The 19,998-nt window shown below is 45.2% G+C and overlaps 1 protein-coding gene across 1 annotated transcript in view; it reads left to right on the top strand.

Moving 5' to 3' along the window:
• CAAP1 (caspase activity and apoptosis inhibitor 1) overlaps nucleotides 1-19,998 on the top strand; it is an 89,632-nt gene that overhangs the window by 45,968 nt on the left and 23,666 nt on the right. Inside the window, exons 4-5 of the mRNA XM_063914108.1 lie at nucleotides 5,036-5,114; nucleotides 18,890-18,963. Coding sequence (XP_063770178.1) covers nucleotides 5,036-5,114; nucleotides 18,890-18,963 — 153 coding nt within the window. The remainder of the gene's footprint in view (nucleotides 1-5,035; nucleotides 5,115-18,889; nucleotides 18,964-19,998) is intronic.

Raw genomic sequence — 19,998 nt, forward strand, 5'->3', positions numbered from 1 at the left:
CTAATATATAATACAGCAGCTATAAAGGGAGTAACACTTATATAAGGTTATCCCTGAATATATATAGCGCTCTGGTGTGTGCTGGCAAACTCTCCCTCTGTCTCCCCAAAGGGCTAGTGGGGTCCTATCCTCTGTCAGAGCATTCCATGTGTGTGTGCTGGGTGTCGGTACGATTGTGTCGACATGTATGAGGAGGAAAATGATGTGGAAGCAGAGCAATTGCCTGTGTTAGTGATGTCACCCCCTAGGGAGTCGACACCTGACTGGATGGTTGTATTTAAAGAATTACGTGACAATGTCAGCACTTTGCAAAAAACTGTTGACGACATGAGACAGCCGGCAAATCAGTTAGTGCCTATTCAGGCGTCTCAGACACCGTCAGGGGCGCTAAAACGCCCGTTACCTCAGATGGTCGACACAGACCCAGACACGGATACTGAATCCAGTGTCGACAGTGAGGAGACGAACGTAATGTCCAGTAGGGCCACACGTTACATGATCACGGCGATGAAGGAGGCATTGAACATTTCTGACACTACAAGTACCACAAAAAAGGGTATTATGTGGGGTGTGAAAAAACTACCAGTAGTTTTTCCTGAATCAGATGAATTAAATGAGGTGTGTGATAAGGCGTGGGTTTCCCCCGATAAAAAACTGCTGATTTCTAACAAATTATTGGCACTATACCCTTTCCCGCCAGAGGTTAGGGCACGTTGGGAAACACCCCCTAGGGTAGATAAGGCGCTCACACGCTTATCAAAACAAGTGGCGTTACCGTCTCCTGATACGGCCGCCCTCAAGGAACCAGCTGATAGAAGGCTGGAAAATATCCTAAAAGGTATATACACACATACTGGTGTTATACTGCGACCAGCAATCGCCTCAGCCTGGATGTGCAGCGCTGGAGTGGCTTGGTCGGATTCCCTGACTGAAAATATTGATACCCTGGATAGGGACAGTATATTATTAACTATAGAGCATTTAAAGGATGCATTACTATATATGCGTGATGCACAGAGGGATATTTGCACCCTGGCATCAAGAGTGAGTGCGATGTCCATTTCTGCCAGAAGGGCGTTATGGACGCGACAGTGGTCAGGTGATGCAGATTCCAAACGACATATGGAAGTATTGCCGTATAAAGGGGAGGAGTTATTTGGGGTCGGTCTATCAGACCTGGTGGCCACGGCAACGGCTGGAAAGTCCACCTTTTTACCCCAGGTCACCTCTCAGCAGAAAAAGACACCGTCTTTTCAAACTCAGTCCTTTCGTTCCCATAAGAACAAGCGGGCAAAAGGCCACTCATTTCTGCCCCGGGGCAGAGGAAGAGGAAAAAGACTGCACCAGGCAGCCTCTTCCCAGGAGCAGAAGCCCTCCCCCGCTTCTGCCAAGTCTTCAGCATGACGCTGGGGCTTTACAAGCGGACTCAGGCACGGTGGGGGCCCGTCTCAAAAATTTCAACGCGCAGTGGGCTCACTCGCAAGTGGACCCCTGGATCCTGCAGGTAGTATCACAGGGGTACAAATTGGAATTCGAGACGTCTCCCCCTCGAAGATTCCTGAAGTCTGCTCTACCAACGTCTCCCTCCGACAGGGAGGCAGTATTGGAAGCTATTCACAAGCTGTATTCCCAGCAGGTGATAATCAAGTTACCCCTCCTACTACAGGGAAAGGGGTATTATTCCACGCTGTTTGTGGTACCAAAGCCGGACGGCTCGGTGAGACCAATTTTAAATCTAAAATCCTTGAACACTTACATAAAAAGGTTCAAGTTCAAGATGGAATCACTCAGAGCAGTGAAAGCGAATCTGGAAGAAGGGGACTATATGGTATCTCTGGACATCAAAGATGCTTATCTCCATGTCCCAATCTTCCCTTCTCACCAAGGGTACCTCAGGTTTGTGGTACAAGACTGTCATTATCAGTTTCAGACGCTGCCGTTTGGATTGTCCACGGCACCCTGGGTCTTTACCAAGGTAATGGCCGAAATTATGATTCTTCTTCGAAGAAAAGGCGTCTTAATTATCCCTTACTTGGACGATCTCCTGATAAGGGCAAGGTCCAGGGAACAGTTAGAGTTCGGAGTAGCACTGTCTCAGGTAGTGTTACGTCAGCACGGGTGGATTCTAAATATCCCAAAATCACAGCTGATTCCAACAACACGTCTACTGTTCCTGGGGATGATTCTGGACACAGTCCAGAAAAAGGTGTTTCTCCCGGAGGAGAAGGCCAGGGAGTTATCCGAGCTAGTCAGGAACCTCCTAAAACCAGGCCAGGTGTCAGTGCATCAATGCACGAGAGTCCTGGGAAAAATGGTGGCTTCTTACGAAGCGATTCCATTCGGAAGATTCCATGCAAGAACGTTTCAGTGGGATCTGCTGGACAAATGGTCCGGATCGCATCTTCAGATGCATCAGCAGATTACCCTATCTCCAAGGACAAGGGTGTCTCTCCTGTGGTGGTTACAGAGGGCTCATCTTCTAGAGGGCCGCAGATTCGACATTCAGGATTGGATGCTGGTGACCACGGATGCCAGCCTGAGAGGCTGGGGAGCAGTCACACAGGGAAGAAATTTCCAGGGCTTGTGGTCAAGCATGGAAACGTCTCTTCACATAAATATCCTGGAACTAAGGGCCATTTACAATGCCCTAAGTCAAGCAAGGCCTCTGCTTCAGGGTCAGTCGGTATTGATCAAATCGGACAACATCACGGCAGTCGCCCACGTCAACAGACAGGGCGGCACAAGAAGCAGGAGGGCAATGGCAGAAGCTGCAAGGATTCTCCGCTGGGCGGAAAATCATGTGGTAGCACTGTCAGCAGTGTTCATTCCGGGAGTGGACAACTGGGAAGCAGACTTCCTCAGCAGACTGGTAACACCGTGGGTGTACCAGTCGGTGTATGTGTTCCCTCCTCTGCCTCTCATACCAAAGGTACTGAGAATCATAAGAAAGAGAGGAGTAAGAACTATACTCGTGGCTCCGGATTGGCCAAGAAGAACTTGGTACCCGGAACTGCAAGAGATGCTCACGGAGGATCCGTGGCCTCTACCTCTAAGAAAGGACCTGCTCCAGCAGGGACCTTGTCTGTTCCAAGACTTACCGTGGCTGCGTTTGACGGCATGGCGGTTGAACGCCGGATCCTGATGGAAAAAGGCATTCCAGATGAAGTCATCCCTACCCTGATCAAAGCCAGGAAGGATGTAACCGCGAAACATCACCGCATTTGGCGAAAATATGTTGCGTGGTGTGAGGCCAAGAAGGCCCCCACAGAGGAATTTCAACTGGGTCGTTTCTTACATTTCCTGCAAGCAGGACTGTCTATGGGCCTAAAATTAGGATCCATTAAGGTTCAAATTTCGGCCCTGTCGATCTTCTTCCAGAAAGAACTGGCTTCAGTGCCTGAAGTTCAGACGTTTGTCAAGGGGGTACTGCATATACAGCCTCCTTTTGTGCCACCAGTGGCACCTTGGGATCTCAATGTAGTTTTAGGGTTCCTAAAATCACATTGGTTTGAACCACTCACCACTGTGGACTTGAAATATCTCACATGGAAAGTGGTAATGCTGTTAGCCCTGGCTTCAGCCAGGCGTGTCTCAGAATTGGCGGCTTTATCATATAAAAGCCCTTACCTAATTTTTCATTCAGACAGGGCAGAATTGAGGACTCGTCCTCAATTTCTCCCTAAGGTGGTTTCAGCGTTTCACATGAACCAACCTATTGTGGTACCTGCGGCTACTAGGAACTTGGAGGACTCCAAGTTACTGGACGTAGTCAGGGCCCTGAAAATATATGTTTCCAGGACGGCTGGAGTCAGAAAATCTGACTCGCTGTTTATCCTGTATGCACCCAACAAGCTGGGTGCTCCTGCTTCTAAGCAGACGATTGCTCGTTGGATTTGTAGTACAATTCAGCTTGCACATTCTGTGGCAGGACTGCCACAGCCAAAATCTGTTAAAGCCCATTCCACAAGGAAAGTGGGCTCATCTTGGGCGGCTGCCCGAGGGGTCTCGGCTTTACAACTTTGCCGAGCAGCTACTTGGTCAGGGGCAAACACGTTTGCAAAATTTTACAAATTCGATACCCTGGCTGAGGAGGACCTGGAGTTCTCTCATTCGGTGCTGCAGAGTCATCCGCACTCTCCCGCCCGTTTGGGAGCTTTGGTATAATCCCCATGGTCCTTACGGAAGTCCCAGCATCCACTAGGACGTCAGAGAAAATAAGAATTTACTTACCGATAATTCTATTTCTCGTAGTCCGTAGTGGATGCTGGGCGCCCATCCCAAGTGCGGATTGTCTGCAATACTTGTATATAGTTATTGTTACAAAAAATCGGGTTGTTTATTGTTGTGAGCCATCTTTTTAGAGGCTCCTAAGTTTTATCATACTGTTAACTGGGTTCAGATCACAGGTTGTACGGTGTGATTGGTGTGGCTGGTATGAGTCTTACCCGGGATTCAAAATCCTTCCTTATTGTGTACGCTCGTCCGGGCACAGTATCCTAACTGAGGCTTGGAGGAGGGTCATAGGGGGAGGAGCCAGTGCACACCAGCTAGTCCTAAAGCTTTTACTTTGTGCCCAGTCTCCTGCGGAGCCGCTATTCCCCATGGTCCTTACGGAAGTCCCAGCATCCACTACGGACTACGAGAAATAGAATTATCGGTAAGTAAATTCTTATTTTTTTGTTTGTTTGTTTATATTTGATGATGATTTTTTATCTCAAGGTATATGGCCAGCAGCTTCATATTTTGTTGTAATTTAACTACCTTATACATTTTGGAATCCCAGTATTTGCTTTATTACTACTAGAGTGGAGAAATATGTTCTGTGTTAGTTTATTGTCCTAATGCTTTGTAAGCATCGAAAACTAGGTTCATTATAGTTAATAGACATTGATATAAACCATGGTATACTATATTTGGTCCTTGCTGACCCATTTATATGCCCTCTTTTGCATACTTTATTAAAAAATTAGTTTCTATATAACTAGGAGACTAATTTCTGTCTTTTTTTTTTTTTTTTTTAATCTCCTTTGTCTAGGTGACCATGGTGTAGATTCTGCCACAGAAGAGGAAACTGTAGGACATGTTACACAATCCAGAGCAGGTCTAAGCAGTCAGTAAGTGTAGTTTACATTACTCTTATATATATAAATATATATAGGGCGGTATCCTATTAGCACTGGTACTTTACCGCTGTTAATAGGATGGCCGGGGGCTATCCTATTAGCCCCAATGCCAGCATTTATCGGGGATTATGCTCGTAATCCACGATAAGTGGCTGCCAGAGCTGTGATAACACATGGAATTGGAGTTTTAACCCCAATCCCATGTGTTTTTGTGCGATCGGGAGTTAAATTTCGGCCGATCAAAACAGCCTCTAATTGCGTGAAGTTTAAATATTAATGTATGTAAGTCACTTCTTGTTATGACCCACTACAACACAGGAATTACTTCTCACCTATTTTCATTGTTTAAACATATATACATTGGGTTCGGTATGTATTACCGCCACATGGGATGCCAAATGTCAGTATACTGGCATAGGCATCCCGAGCTGTAGAATGGCGGCAGGGGGCGAGCGCAACAAAGCCACTTGTGGGCTCGCCACGCTGCGTGCTTAGAGGGCTAATCGGATTCCTCGCCGGTATACCGACTGCATACCTATACATTGTAGTGATATTTTCTGCATCTAAAATCTGTAAGATGTGTTATGTTTTGTTATCTTTAACAAACTACCAATATTGAATAATGTTCGAGCATGTTATAATATACAGGGTGTCCCTAAAGTCTAGACGCAGAGTTATTGCTCCGAGTTCATGTGAATCTTGAAAAACGCATCAACCTTGGTATAATAATCAGCTCTCCTTTGGCCTTAATAACCGCTAACTGACATTGCATGTTAACAACTTGTCTGGCTACCAAAACAAGTGTACTTATTCTGGGAAAAATTGTATGTGTGTTTTCTGTATTATTGTTTATTGTTAATTTGTTCTGCTCATGTGCACAAAAAAATTCTTAATTCATATGAATATTTGTATGCTTTTTGTGCTTATGCTGCCTTACGCTTAGGGAAGCCGGAGTGCAAGTGTTGGCTGAGTACTGTGAGGACGTTTTCATCAAATCACATCTGATGCAGACTGCAACAAAAATGCCCCATAAGGAGGGGCAAAATATGTACTATGAAGTGACCTACTGACACTTTTGTTGCCTGAGTACATCTTTATTTCCCCTACTAGTACTATTACTACTTTTAGAGCTTGCTTGTGGTTTGTACGTAAACCGATGGTTTACATACAAATGGTGGGGGATTTGCGCTTGCACACGAGTACTGCATGATTGCTCGCAGTCCTCCCTTAGCTGCAGCATTATTGACATCCTATGGCGTTTGGGGTGCAGAGTGAGGATGGCAACTGGGGCCGTTCTACAAAACAGGTGTGTGTTGCTCAGTTTGGTAGGTGTGTCGAGCAGATACAGACTTTCTGGACCTGGCAGAGAAGTTCCGACAGCAAGACTGAACAAGCTTCATCTTACGCAGATTGACAATAGTGGTGATGGTGATCTGATGCTGCATCTTCGGACACAGCACTCGGATTGCAGATGCTAGGAGGAGGCGTCTTTTCCCCACAGATGTCTCCTGTAGCATCAGAGTATTAGTACGTAGTATCGTACGTATCCGTATCAGGACCTTATTGTATTTGCATTTGTTTTTTTTACTGTATTTTACATGGACAATGTTTATTTAGTTACAACTGTTCATCTCCAGACGCTCTAAAAAAATAACACTTTGTTTAAATTATTATGCGTGCTAGTATTGTACTGTAACTTTCGTTCACTCCTAACACTGCCAGGCCACATCTCCTAGCGTAAACCAGCAATGTACAGATCTAGCCACGCTCATCTGCATGCAGTTTGCCATATTCACAGCAATCCAGGGCTGGTAAGTGTGCCCACGGCTAGGATGCGCGCATTTCTAAGTACGTGTGCCCATAGGAATACATGCCCTGCGTACTAAGTCGCACCCACGCCTTGGCGCAGGGCGTGTGTCTGAGCTGCAGGCTGGATGAGCATGGCTATTTCTGCATATACCACATAGTCCCCTTGTAGAGCTGGATGCATAGTGAGATTTGTACAGGTCTGCATTCTGGGCCTGATTGAGATCCAATTGCACCTGCTGTTTTAGTCGCAGAGTACCAGTGTTCGTCACTTTGTACTTATGCAGTAGGGGTCCTGCATCATTGGAAGCAGAACGGCTGCAGACTGTCAAGTGATCACAAATGCATGCTTCTACTTATACCAGACGCCTCCTGCTGCATTACCATATCTGTGCATTGCTGCTGCTTCCGAGTACGCAGCAGCGATGCTCACTCCAACCATATCTCAATCAGGCCCCCTTTGTAGAATTACTACTTTTATTATTGTTCCTCTAGTAAACTGTATGACGCCAACTCCAGCAGGGCCCCCATCATGCTGAATGATCAGGGCTAGTGGTGAATCGCGTGAGCGTTTCAGTTTTCAGAGTAGATCACCAACTCTAAAAGTCTGGCCACCCCTGGTATATACAGTTTCCTATATTTACAGATACGCGTAGCCTCAACTTACGGTAAATAGACTTGTTTGATGATCCACCAATTTTGCAACTCACCTGCGCCATGCAATTTTTTCTTAATATATCTTAATCGGCTACTGTATACCAGTACATTTGAAACAAAAATACTAATCCTGAATTCTTAGTACACTGTTAACAACTTAGGGCCTAATTCAGACTTGCACGCTAACCCGATGGTTAGCATACAGGATCAATGGTGCGGACACTGCGCGTGTGTAGAACGGCTACTGCGTCCTCGCACGCAGTGCCCCCTAAGCCTCAGCCTGATTGACAGGATGAGGGAGTTTGAGGGTGGGGAAGAGGCGGCGACCGGCTCCGTTTCTCAAAACAGAGGTCTTCTACAAGTGACTCGCAGCACAAATCATTATGCTTCATCTACTACTATACTGATTCCTTTGTGACAAGCAAACTAATCTCCAAGTACATTCCTTAGTACAGTACAGGTTGAGTATCCCATATCCAAATATTCCGAAATACGGAATATTCCGAAATACGGAATTTTTTGAGTGAGAGTGAGATAGTGAAACCTTTGTTTTCCGATGGCTCAATGTACACAAACTTTGTTTAATACACAAAGTTATTCAAAATATTGTATTAAATGACCTTTAGGCTGTGTGTATAAGGTGTATATGAAACATAAATGAATTGTGTGAATGTAGACACATTTGTTTAATACACAAAGTTATTAAAAATATTGACTAAAATGACCTTCAGGCTGTGTGTATAAGGTGTATATGTAACATAAATGCATTCTGTGCTTAGATTTAGGTCCCGTCGCCATGATATCTCAGTATGGTATGCAATTATTCCAAAATACGAAATAATCCGATATCCAAAATACCTCTGGTCCCAAGCATTTTGGATAAGGGATACTCAACCTGTATTAGCGAATTAAGATGCAAAGTTTAGGAAAAAACTACTCAAGCACGGGAGGAGCATGTAAGTGATGTCAGGTGTCTCATGCCATACAGTATGTAAGATAGGTGTATGAGGACACATCTTTATATGCTGTACTGCTCTCACTGTATCATTGGGAACGTGTGTATTAAAACTGCCACGAGATGGCTCTGCAAGCCTGTTTTTAATATTCAATGTTTGTTCTACAGTACTTTAATTTATATGTCTACTGCAAGCTTTAAAGCACGGAGTAGTGTGCAGAAAATAACAGTCAAGGGACCTGAAAAGCAGATGGTTATGTTTCTCCTATTCCATTTCACATTGTGTGCAAGTAATAGCATCTTGTGTAAGTTATTGCCTATTGTACCTATAATAGAAATGATGGTCCTTATAATGGCAGAGCCAAAGAGTGTGCATTGAAAAAAGGCAAATTACATATCGCCGCCTCACAAGCTTCTTCCAGAACATACTGAGAAGATATGCTGTGCTCTTAGAAATTGTTTTAATTTTTTTACCGTAGGCCATGCAAACAGCATTGTGTTATCTTCAGACACAGGGGGCGATGTATGATATAGTGGTATGTGTTATGTGCACTAGATCTAACACAGACAGTAAATGCACAGAACCCTGCAGCTCTCTCCAGTCACTGTATGTGTCAACTCTTGCGTTGTAGTGCAAGCATGCATCTTACTGTGTTATAGAAATTGCATTAAAACTCAAGTGAAATAATCTTTCTGGAATTGTCAAAAGTTATTGCCACTCTACCAGATCAACGCGTGCCCCACTTTAAGATCCATACACTCTGTTTCATCTTGGCCATTCACATACTGGCGGAAATGTATTAAAGGGGCACATGCCCATGTATCGGCTCTTGCTTTAATGAATTTAGATGTGAGGCAGGCAGCGTTAACACCTGAATGCACCTGTCCCTAATTGAAACAGGCAAAAGATTACATACCCCTCCAGTAATATAATCCTGTGAAGTAGCACATAAGCCATAAGTCATCTCCCAATATACCTAAACTGTCCTTGCATGAGATTTATGGGCGACGCATGCACAGAAAGCTTGCGACAAATTAAGAAAAAATGCAATCATTTCATTGAGAACAAACAGAAGACAGAGGACCACCACCATTGGAGTCACTAAACATACTCTGAGCTTATCAATATTTTTATTAAGAGCTGCTGGATTGTATTGTGACGGCCATAGCATTACTTTTCTCTATAGTCTCTGTATACACCTAATAACACATATGGAAGATCAATATAAGTGTCAAATTGTGGTGGATCTAGCACATTTGACACTTATCTACTGATAGCACATCTTCCCCACTGAGCTCAGGTCAGACATCTGGACTGTATGATGCTTGTCTGATGGTGATTACACAGCTGACCAGCTGCAGTTTCAGCAATGAACTGTTAGGTACCAGGTGTACATTCTTTGACATTTTTGTGGATGTTACAGCCCCTTACTGCGTTAGAGTGTTCTAATATGTCAATATTATAATAACCAATACAATTATTGCTTGTGTGATAAGTTCCCCTTCCACTGGTTAAGAGTCCGGTTTGTCTCTCTCTCTCTCTCTCTCTCTCTCTCTCTCTCGCTACCCGCACGTGAACTGGTTATAGGGGTCAGATCTCACCAAGGGGTATATTTACATACAATAAGTTAATGCAGTGGCAAATGTTTTATGCTGCAGCGATACAAAACAAGTTACCACCTCAGTTCACAGAAAGAGCCACCTACTGCAATAAACTGCTAATAAATAAAAAACCTCTACTGGGAGAGTTTACATACTAATGAAATATGGAGAATGGTTATTACATTTCCATGATCCTTACTGACAGTTTGGAATAGAAATGTATTACAAACCAGCGCTTAAAGGAATTATAAGTATCTCCAATATACCGCAACGTGACCATTTATTAAAACTGCACATAATAAAATATATTGTATAAATTCAACCCTGACAGTAGAGTTTCAGCAGCAGCAGAATGTAAAAATACATTTTCCATTGGGAAATATTTATGATTAAATGTAAAGAGAGGTATAAGCGATAGTCTGTGAAAGTGTTCTTATGTAACACTGTGGCCCAGATACCCCCTTTCAGGTTTCTGGGTCCCTCTGGCATCTCCGTTCCATGGGTGCAGGATTGTACCGTCACAGAAAGCATTCCGAGGAGAAAACAGGAGTATATAGTGCAGCTGAATCGCTGCACTGTCAGTAAAAGCAGGGAATGGTTTTTACATCTTTTTGCATTTAACCATGAATATTTCCGATTGGAGACTTCATTTTACATTCTGTTGATCTGTGACTGCACTTATAAACTGAAATTCTTTGTTCACCACATAATCCACATATTTTCTGAAAGTTACGCAAATGAATCTATATTGCTTTTATGTGTTTTCAGTTCAAAGAGTTTTTCCCACTTGTCAGTATTGGTTTTATTTTTTATTATGTTACTTTATGTTCTGCTTTAATAAATTGTCACTGGCGGTACATTGGACATACTTATAATTTATTCCAAGGCTTATTATTTATTTCTGCTGCGGGGTACACTGGGCTCCACAGGGAATGACATTGGGGGTGTAGAGTAGGATCTTGATCCGAGGCACCAACAGACTCAAAGCTTTGACTGTTCCCAGAATGCATAGCGCTGCCTCCTCTATAACCCCGCCTCCATGCACAGGAGCTCAGTTTTGTAGTTGGTGCAATGCAGTAAGTAGGCATACAACAGGGGGGCTGCTCTAGCAGCCCTGAGAAGAAGCTTTAAATGAAAAATTAAGACTTCAAGGGCTGCAGCAGAGACACTGTCTGTGTTAGATGTCAGTCAGACATCTCCTGCTGCAGCTCCATCACCTCCCCCAGCGGCGCTGTATACTCCAGCGCCCTGGTTGCTGGGTACTTACAGTGGAGGCTCCGTTTTTTCTTCCAGTTAGTCACACACACTGCCGCTGTTCTGGATCGCGTGGCCACACTCAGGGAGGAGGTAAGTGGGTCCCCCCGCGGGATCAGCTGTAAATCGCGATCCCGCGAGGCCGGTGGGAGGCGGGCCGCGCACGCTGGCGTGGACACTGTGGCAGTACAGGGACCCCACTAGACCACCAGGGCAAGGGCACAGGTCGGTTTTCTCTCATAAACCGTTTATATAAGCCCACAGTACCCGATGGTGAAGTCCAGCAGGGGGATAAGGCTTTGACCTGTAACCCTTCCCCCAGCCCCAGGGCGCCATTTAGAGTAAATGTTCCCGCCCTGGAGCTGCATATCTCTCTCCCTCACTCCCTGTCGTCGTTTGGGCGCCATTAGGACAAGCTGAGCTGATCCTGGGACTGTAAAGCCGCCTGCATGTCAGCGCTGTGCATTTTACAGGACACGTAAGTATTCTACATGCCTGCTGACAGTGTTAGTTAAAAAAGAGTGCATTTAGTCAGGGTTATATAGTACAAGTACCCTGTGATATACATCCAGTATTTACTGTGCATTGTTATATCTATTGAGTGTATAGCTATACTTAGTATTACTCTGTGTTGCTAGTCCAGTGCAGTTTTATTGCATGTCATAATTTCTGCATTGTACAATGTGACTATGTGTGTGTGCATATAGCTGCTGTGTGACCTCCATTCCGTGTATCTCAGATTGCTATCCCTATATTCTATAACCTGAGCGGGTTAAGTGCGTCAGGTTTGTCAGTTAATATAGGTGTTTAACAAGATATACTCAGTGTGTATTTTTCTCTGTGATTTTTAGTCCCCATATACCACTTGAGTCCCCTGTTTGTGCTAATACACTGCACAGGGGGTTCTTGTCTGGGTTGTGCTGCTGTTATTGTACTGGGTTGCCCTGTATTGAGCTTTCAGATATGTCCGTTACAAGGGGCGACGGTGCTGGGGCTGATCCCACATTGCGTGGTGGTGACGCTGCAGACACATTTGAGGAAAACATTGCAGCCAAGGGTTCAGGTTCGGAGAGTTCCTTACCCCCCAGTGGGACCGTAGCAACGGGGGTTCATAATGACCCACCTTGGGCTACTTTCTTCACGTTATTGAATACGCTAGTAACTAGACTTGTGCTCCCTATGGGACCTCCTGTGCCTGTACAACCGCTTATGGCCCCTGCGGTTAACCCGTCATAGGCAGATCAGCTGTCTGCTCAGTTACAGCAATTGAACCAATCACTGACTACACAGAAAACTAACTCTCGCTCGCCTAAGACCTAGGGGTCCTCTAAGCAGGCCATTACTTCCTCACAATCCACCAACGTCCCAGACACTTCGTCTGATGAGGATGGCGTATATACTGACCCCACAGATTCTGACCCTGATACTTCTGATGGGGAGTCTGTTTCACAGGTGGATGTCCCTGACTTGCTGGAGGCTATCAGGTTAATTCTCTGAATTACTGATGAACCGGAGCCTGATGCTGCCCCTAAGAAACCGGACAGGGTTAAACGTCAGAAAGTGATTAAACCGGTTTTACCTCACTCTGACCATCTAGTTGACATACGTCAGGAATCCTGGGAAAATCCAGGAAAGAAATTCACACCTCACAAGAAGATGCTGGCTCGCTACCCCCTCGCGGCGTAGCTAAGTAAAAATTGGGAGACACCCCTGCCAGTGGATTCGCAAGTGGCGCGGCTGGTTGTATCCTCAGCTCTGCCTGTAACCACCGTCACTTCGCTGAAAGAACTGACGGATAAGCGTGTGGAGGATTGTTTAAAGGTGATTTACACCCTAACTGGTGCAGCGCATAGGCCCACTATTGCAGCGACATGGGCTGCAGAGGCTGTCGAAGCGTGGGCTCAGGAGCTGGAGGCGGAGCTGCCTTCCAATGCTTCTGATCATGCCAGACAATGTCTGTCGTATATTGTCACAGCTTCTCATTACATTAAGGAGGCGGCTTCTGATGCCGGTATTCTGGTGGCCAAGGCTTCTACTACGTCCATATTGGCTCGCCGGATTCTCTGGTTGCAGTCCTGGTCGGTGGATCTGGACTCTTAAGAAAACCCTGGAGGTGCTCCCTTTTGAGGGAGACATTCTTTTTGGAGAAGACCTCAAGAAGATAGTGGCTGACTTAGCTTCTGCTAAGACGGCATGTCTACCTAGTACTGCTCTTTCAGTGCCGAAGGCTAAGAGTACTCCCTTTCACTCCTTTCGTCCTTCAGGGAAAGCAAAAGGTCAGGCGTACCCAAAACAGGTTTGCACTTCCAAACCCAATAGGCCCAAACCCAAACGGGCCTGGGCTGCCCGTCAGCCTGCTTCCAAAACTGACAAGCCTGCCGCATGACGGGGCAGGCCTCCCTCTGGGGGATCTCAGGGTAGGGGGCCGACTTCTAGGGTTTACCCAGGAATGGTTGAAGACCACTTCCGATGCCTGGGTACGGGAAGTCGTCACTCGAGGTTACGCCGTATCCTTCAGAAATCGCCCCCCTCATCGATTTTGCCTGAAAAGACAGTCCTTCAGATCAGGTGAAGGCAAAAACTCTTCATTCGATGGTACAGTCCCTCCTGGACACAGGAGTGGTAGTACAGGTTCCTCTGGCTCAGAAGGGCAAGGGGTACTATTCATCGCTGTTCCTAGTCCCGAAACCGAATGGGTCCTCTCTGCGCATTCTCAACCTCAAGTCCTTGAACAAATTTGTGAGGGTCTCCAAGTTTCGTATGGAAACTCTTCGCTCTATTGTTCTGGCCTTGGAACATGGGGATTATATGGTCTCCCTGGACATACAAGATGCTTACCTGCATGTTCCCATTGCAATGTCACATCAGCAGTACCTGAGGTTTGCGGTTGGCAACCACCATTACCAATTTCGGGAGTTACCTTTTGGTTTGACCACGGCTCCGCGAGTCTTCACCAAGGTTATGGCGGTAATGACGGCTGTACTCCGTTGTCAAGGGGTCAGGATCCTGCCGTATCTGGACGACTTATTGATCCTGGGAAATTCCCCAGAAATTCTCCTACGCCATCTAGATCTGACTGTCCAGTTTCTGCAAGCCCAGGGGTGTCTCATCAACTGGAAGAAATCTTCCCTGGTCCCTGCTCAGAGCATGGTGCACCTGGGGGCATTGTTGGACACTCGCAACCAACGGTTGTTCTTGTCTCAGGAGAAAGTCCTGAAGCTTCAGGACAGGATTCGTTGCTTCCTGTCTCGTCCGCAAGTGTCGATACATTCGACAATCCAAGTGCTAGGTCTCATGGTGTCGGCTTTTGACATGGTAGAGTACGCTCAATTCCATTCCCGCTCTCTGCAGAAGTTGATTCTTGCCAAGTGGGATGGCCTGCCTCACCGGATCAGGTCTCACATGATCTCCTTGACTCCGGAGGTCTGTCTGTCACTGAGCTGGTGGCTTCAGGACCAACGATTGAGCAGGGGTCGTCCCTTCTGGATCTCCAACTGGGTCCTTCTGACGACGAATGCCAGTCTGAGAGGTTTGGGCGCCGCGTTTGAGCAACACTCTCTTCAGGATCATTGGACCAAGGAGGAGTCTCTCCTCCCGATAAACATTCTGGAATTGCGGGCGGTGTTCAACTCACTAAACTTGGCTCAGTATTTAATACAGAACAGACCTGTGGCGGTGGCATACATCAATCATCAAAGCGGCACTCAAAGCCGCATGGCAATGAGGGAAGTATCCAGAATTCTTCAGTGGGCAAAACGCCATCTGCCAGCCATATTGGCAGTGTTCATTCCGAGAGTCCTAAACTAGGAAGCGGACTTTCTCAGTCGACAAGACTTATACGCCGGAGAGTGGAGCCTCCATTCAAAAGTGGTTTCAACTCCTCGTGGACAGGTGGGGCCATCCAGATGTGGACCTGATGGCGTCTCGACACAAAGGTTCCGGTCTTCGGAGCAAGGACGAGGGATCCTCAAGCAGCGTTCGTGGACGCACTGGCAATTCCATGGAACTTTCAGCAGCCATACGTGTTCCCTCCGGTGTCACTCCTGCCCACAGTAATAAGGAAAATCAAGCAAGAAGGAGGAATCCCACTTCTGATCGCTCCCCCGTGACCCAGACGGCATTGGTTCTCAGACCTTCAGGGTCTCTCGATAAAGCGCCCCCTTCTACTTCCACATCGCCCAGATCGCCTTGTTCAGGGCCCCTGTGTATATCAGGATTTAGCCCGGTTGGCTTTGACGGTGTGTGTCTTGAAGCTTACGTCTTGAGGGCCAAAGGATTTTCTGAGGCGGTCATTCAAAAGATGTTTAAGGCCCGTAAGCCGGCTTCTGCTCAGATTCACCATAGGGTCTGGAACTCTTGCTTTGCTTGGTACGCATCTAACGATTATGACGATTACAAGTTTAGTATGGCCAAACTTGTGGCCTTTCAACAACAGGGCCTGGACTTGGGCCTTTGTCTGGCCTCCATCAGGGTTCATATTTCTGTCTTGCTGGTTTGGTTCCAGAGAGAGATTGCGACTTTACCTGATGGGCATACGTTCACTCAGGGTGTGTTTTGGATTCAACCTCCCGCCTGTGGCTGCTTGGGACCTGTCGGTGGTTCTGGAGGCGTTGCAAGGGTCTCCGTTTGAGCCTCTTGAATCTGCAGACCTTAAGTGGCTTTCTCTTAAGGTATTGTTTCTGCTGGCTATTGCCTCTGCTAGATGGGTGTCGGATTTGGGTGCCTTGTCTTGTAGGTCACCTTATCTGATTTTTCATCATGATTGGGCGGTTCTTAGAACACGTCCCGGGTGTTTACCGAAGGTGGTGTCTTCTTTCCACCTTAATCAGGAGATCGTGGTTCCGGCCTTTGCCACTCCTGACTTGTCTTCCAAAGAGAGGTCTTTGGATGTGGTATGGGCTCTCCGTATCTACGTGAAGAGAACTGCCTCCATCAGGAAGTCGGATTCTCTCTTTATTCTGTTTGGTTTTCACAAACGTGGCTGGCCTGCTCACAAGCAGACCCTGGCCAGATGGATTAGAATGGTGATTGCACATGCTTATGTACAGGCTGGCCTTCCAGTTCCTGCTACCATAAAGGCCCATTCCACTCGGTCGGTTGGACCTTCTTGGGTGGCCCGCCGTGGTGCGACCCTTGAACAATTGTGCAAGGCGGCTACGTGGTCCTCAGTGAACACGTTCATAAGGTTCTATGCCTTCGATACTTCCGCCTCCCAGGATGCTTCCTTTGGACGCTGGGTTCTTGTGCCCGCTACAGTGCGTCCCCTCCCATAAGGAACTGCTTTAGGACATCCCCAATGTCATTCCCTGTGGAGCCCAGTGTACCCCGCAGCAGAAAACGAGATTTATGGTAAGAACTTACCATTGTTAAATCTCTTTCTGCGAGGTACACTGGGCTCCACAGAGCGCCCACCCTGACGCACTTAGCTTCTTTGGGTTGGTATGGCATTAGCTGTTGACAATTTCTCCTGTCGTGAGAATGTGGTGTATGTGGCTACTAACAGTTGTCGTCTCTTTTGCCTGCTACTACATAGGACTGGTTAACAAAAACTGAGCTCCTGTGCACGAGGTGGGGTTATAGAGGAGGCGGCGGTATGCATTCTGGGAACAGTCAAAGCTTTGAGTCTGTTGGTGCCTCGGATCAAGATCCTACTCTACACCCCCAATGTCATTCCCTGTGGAGCCCAGTGTACCTCGCAGAAAGAGATTTAACAACTGTAAGTTATTACCATAAATCTCGTTTTTTGTTCCAAGTTTAGAAGCTTCCGCTGTTTCTTTAGACTTGCAGCTATAGTGCACATCACATACGGTATGCTTAGCATGTAAACCTTGTGTCCCAATGGCAAGTTTTGTTGTTTCTATATTTACTGACAGTTTATCTTATATGGGCTTATCAGGATGTGACAATCAGAAGAATTGTGCATTGCAAAGAGTACTAGTGTGGAGCGTCATATACTTCCTGCTGGGGGATGGAGTGAAAATGCGCTTTCTTTTCTTTTCCGGCACCTACATCACAGACGTAACGTCAGCTTCTGCTGTTGTACTTTTGGGAAAAGCTAAGCATTTCACAGTTTACTAAACTGACCATTCGCCACTATCCCTGTGATTTTCTACGAGTACACAGATTTCTCTGTTTATTGCCAACAGCAGTGCTGTGTACTATGATTTCTCTGCGGAAGCCCAATTTGTAGATTAATACTATGGCAATAACCTCTATTTCCACTGAAAAAAGGATTATTGTAATGTAAAAAGCCCCCAAATATGATCACATCATGAAAAAACATTTGTACAGTATGTTGGCACAGCAATTTTTAGATATTAGGCATAAGGATCAGCAGGCTGGAAAAATAGTGTTAAAGGGAGGGGGAATTACAAGCGGAAATCAATTTAATGAGAACAAGTCGTGAGGGTTTTTTTGGACTGTAAAGGTCATTTGTATTTTAAAGGATTATACTTAACCGACTTCGGTCCTGATTTGCCGTGGATGAGGGGTGGAGTAAGAGAGGTATTTAACGCCATGCTGATTTGGAGGCTGTCAGTCTCCTTCCTGCATGCAACCGTCACTATAAAACGTAGTCGTATCAAATTACCCCAGAAGCAGTTTTTTACATTTCCATTGTAATTAAATGTAATTCTTTTGTTTTTTACATTATTTACTCTTTTAAAAATATACACACATCCTCCATTTGACAACTTTTTAAACGCATCTAGTATTTTCCTTATGCCCACTAACAGCCTTCTATATGATTCTGGCCACTTTTTAATGCACTTCTCCCAGATCACATTTTGTCAAGAATTTGCACCCCCTTGCCACGAGTGCTGCAAATATGCATTTCTAATTGGATCTTGTATATCTCGGATGTGCACATTCGTGAGACGTCTGCATGTTTCATGAAACAAAAGCTCATTTGCAGACTCACACCTAATTGGATTTCCCCCACTGTGTCCATTCACGAAGAAGCAGGTCATGTAATGCCTCTGAAATAACTGCGTCCTCTCCTGTATAAAATCCAGTTAGGACACTGCCGGAAAGATTCAGCATCCAGTAATGGAATGGGTGGGAAGTATTTTTCTTTTTAAAAGAGCTGCAGTGGGATTCAAGAATAGCATGTACTGTATGTATTTTAGCTTAATGGGCAATAGCTGAGGATTTGCATTTTGAGGTATGGTGCTGTTAATGATTATATATTGAATACCATGTAGAAAATATCATTTTGAAATTTACATTGCATTATTTTAAAATCACCTTGAACATATTCTATTCAGAATGTACAGCCGTACTTCTAACTTCTTAAAACTGCACCTGGCCACTAACGATACATACTGCACCTATTCTTGCATTATCCCCGTTCATGTTTACAGTGCAGCTGAACTTGCAGTGATTGGCATGGCCTTCCGACAGAACTGCCAGCCAGTCTTGCCTGTGATGTTTTAAAATGCAGTCCCATTACTGTTTATTAATATGTATTCTTAATGTACCGTTTACTTTACAGACATGACAGCATGGTAGATTCCTCTTCTTCCATGAGGGATAATGCAGGACTGGAAGAAGCAGATGCGAAAGTGGGTATGTAGAGCTAGGTCATCTGCAGCTGAACAAGATTTGTTTTTAGTTTTAATTATTTAGATTTTGAGTTTTATAGATACTATCAAGGGAAGTAGGTACAGAGGATACAGGCAGTGGGAATACACATTGGAAATTATATTTTGAATACTTTATTGAACTCTTATTTAAAATTATTTCGGTGTTACTTCAATTTTGATTAGATTTTAAAGTCATATTCATCTAATATCGATGTGAGTCTTCCTGAAAAGCCAGTAGAAAATACAAGTGAGGAAAGATGGGAGGGGGTTGCGTGATAAGCGGAGTATAGCAATCATCAGAAAAGGAATGAAGGAGGGTTGGAGTCCTCCAGTCAGGCAGGGTATATAAACGAGGTCAGGACAAGGTTAGGCTGTAGAGTAGGAGGAGCCTCCTGAGTATATGTTCCTAGTCCTAGCAAATGCATTTGCGGTTTAATGAATAAAACCAAATATATTACATTCAGTAAACCTGTCATATAGTGTTGGAAAGAGAGGGGATTAATGGTAGTTTTTTTGTTTTTCCAATTTTTATTTTTATTTTTTTGCATTTAAAACAGATTTAATTAGGTACTGGGTGCACTTGGAGATTTATCATGGTAAGAGAGTGGGAGAGAAATTTAGGCATACATATTTATGATAGGGCATTCTCACCGATAAGATCTCCACCATGGGGATTGAGGCTGGAAAAGTTTGGAGACATAATAATCATATGTAATCAATCTCAAGTAAACTAGCCTTTCGATTATATCAGAGGGGAGATCTCCGCATTTTAGAGCTTTGCGGTGGTTATGCAATCAATTAGCATTAAATCTATACAGACATAAGTTTTGAGGATTTAGTAGTGAGAATTGCCTGTACAGTACTTGTGACTTAAAAAATAAATGTAATCATATTGATTATGAGTTAAAAAGATTGGGGCTTGTTTTTTGGTTTGCAGGGAGGGCCTTATTTGGGGGATTAGATACGCTATATGGACAAAAGTATTTGGACCTCTGACCATTACGCCAACAGGGACTGT

The sequence above is a fragment of the Pseudophryne corroboree genome, chromosome 1, assembly GCF_028390025.1.
Source record: "Pseudophryne corroboree isolate aPseCor3 chromosome 1, aPseCor3.hap2, whole genome shotgun sequence".
Classification (NCBI taxonomy): Eukaryota; Metazoa; Chordata; class Amphibia; order Anura; family Myobatrachidae; genus Pseudophryne; species Pseudophryne corroboree.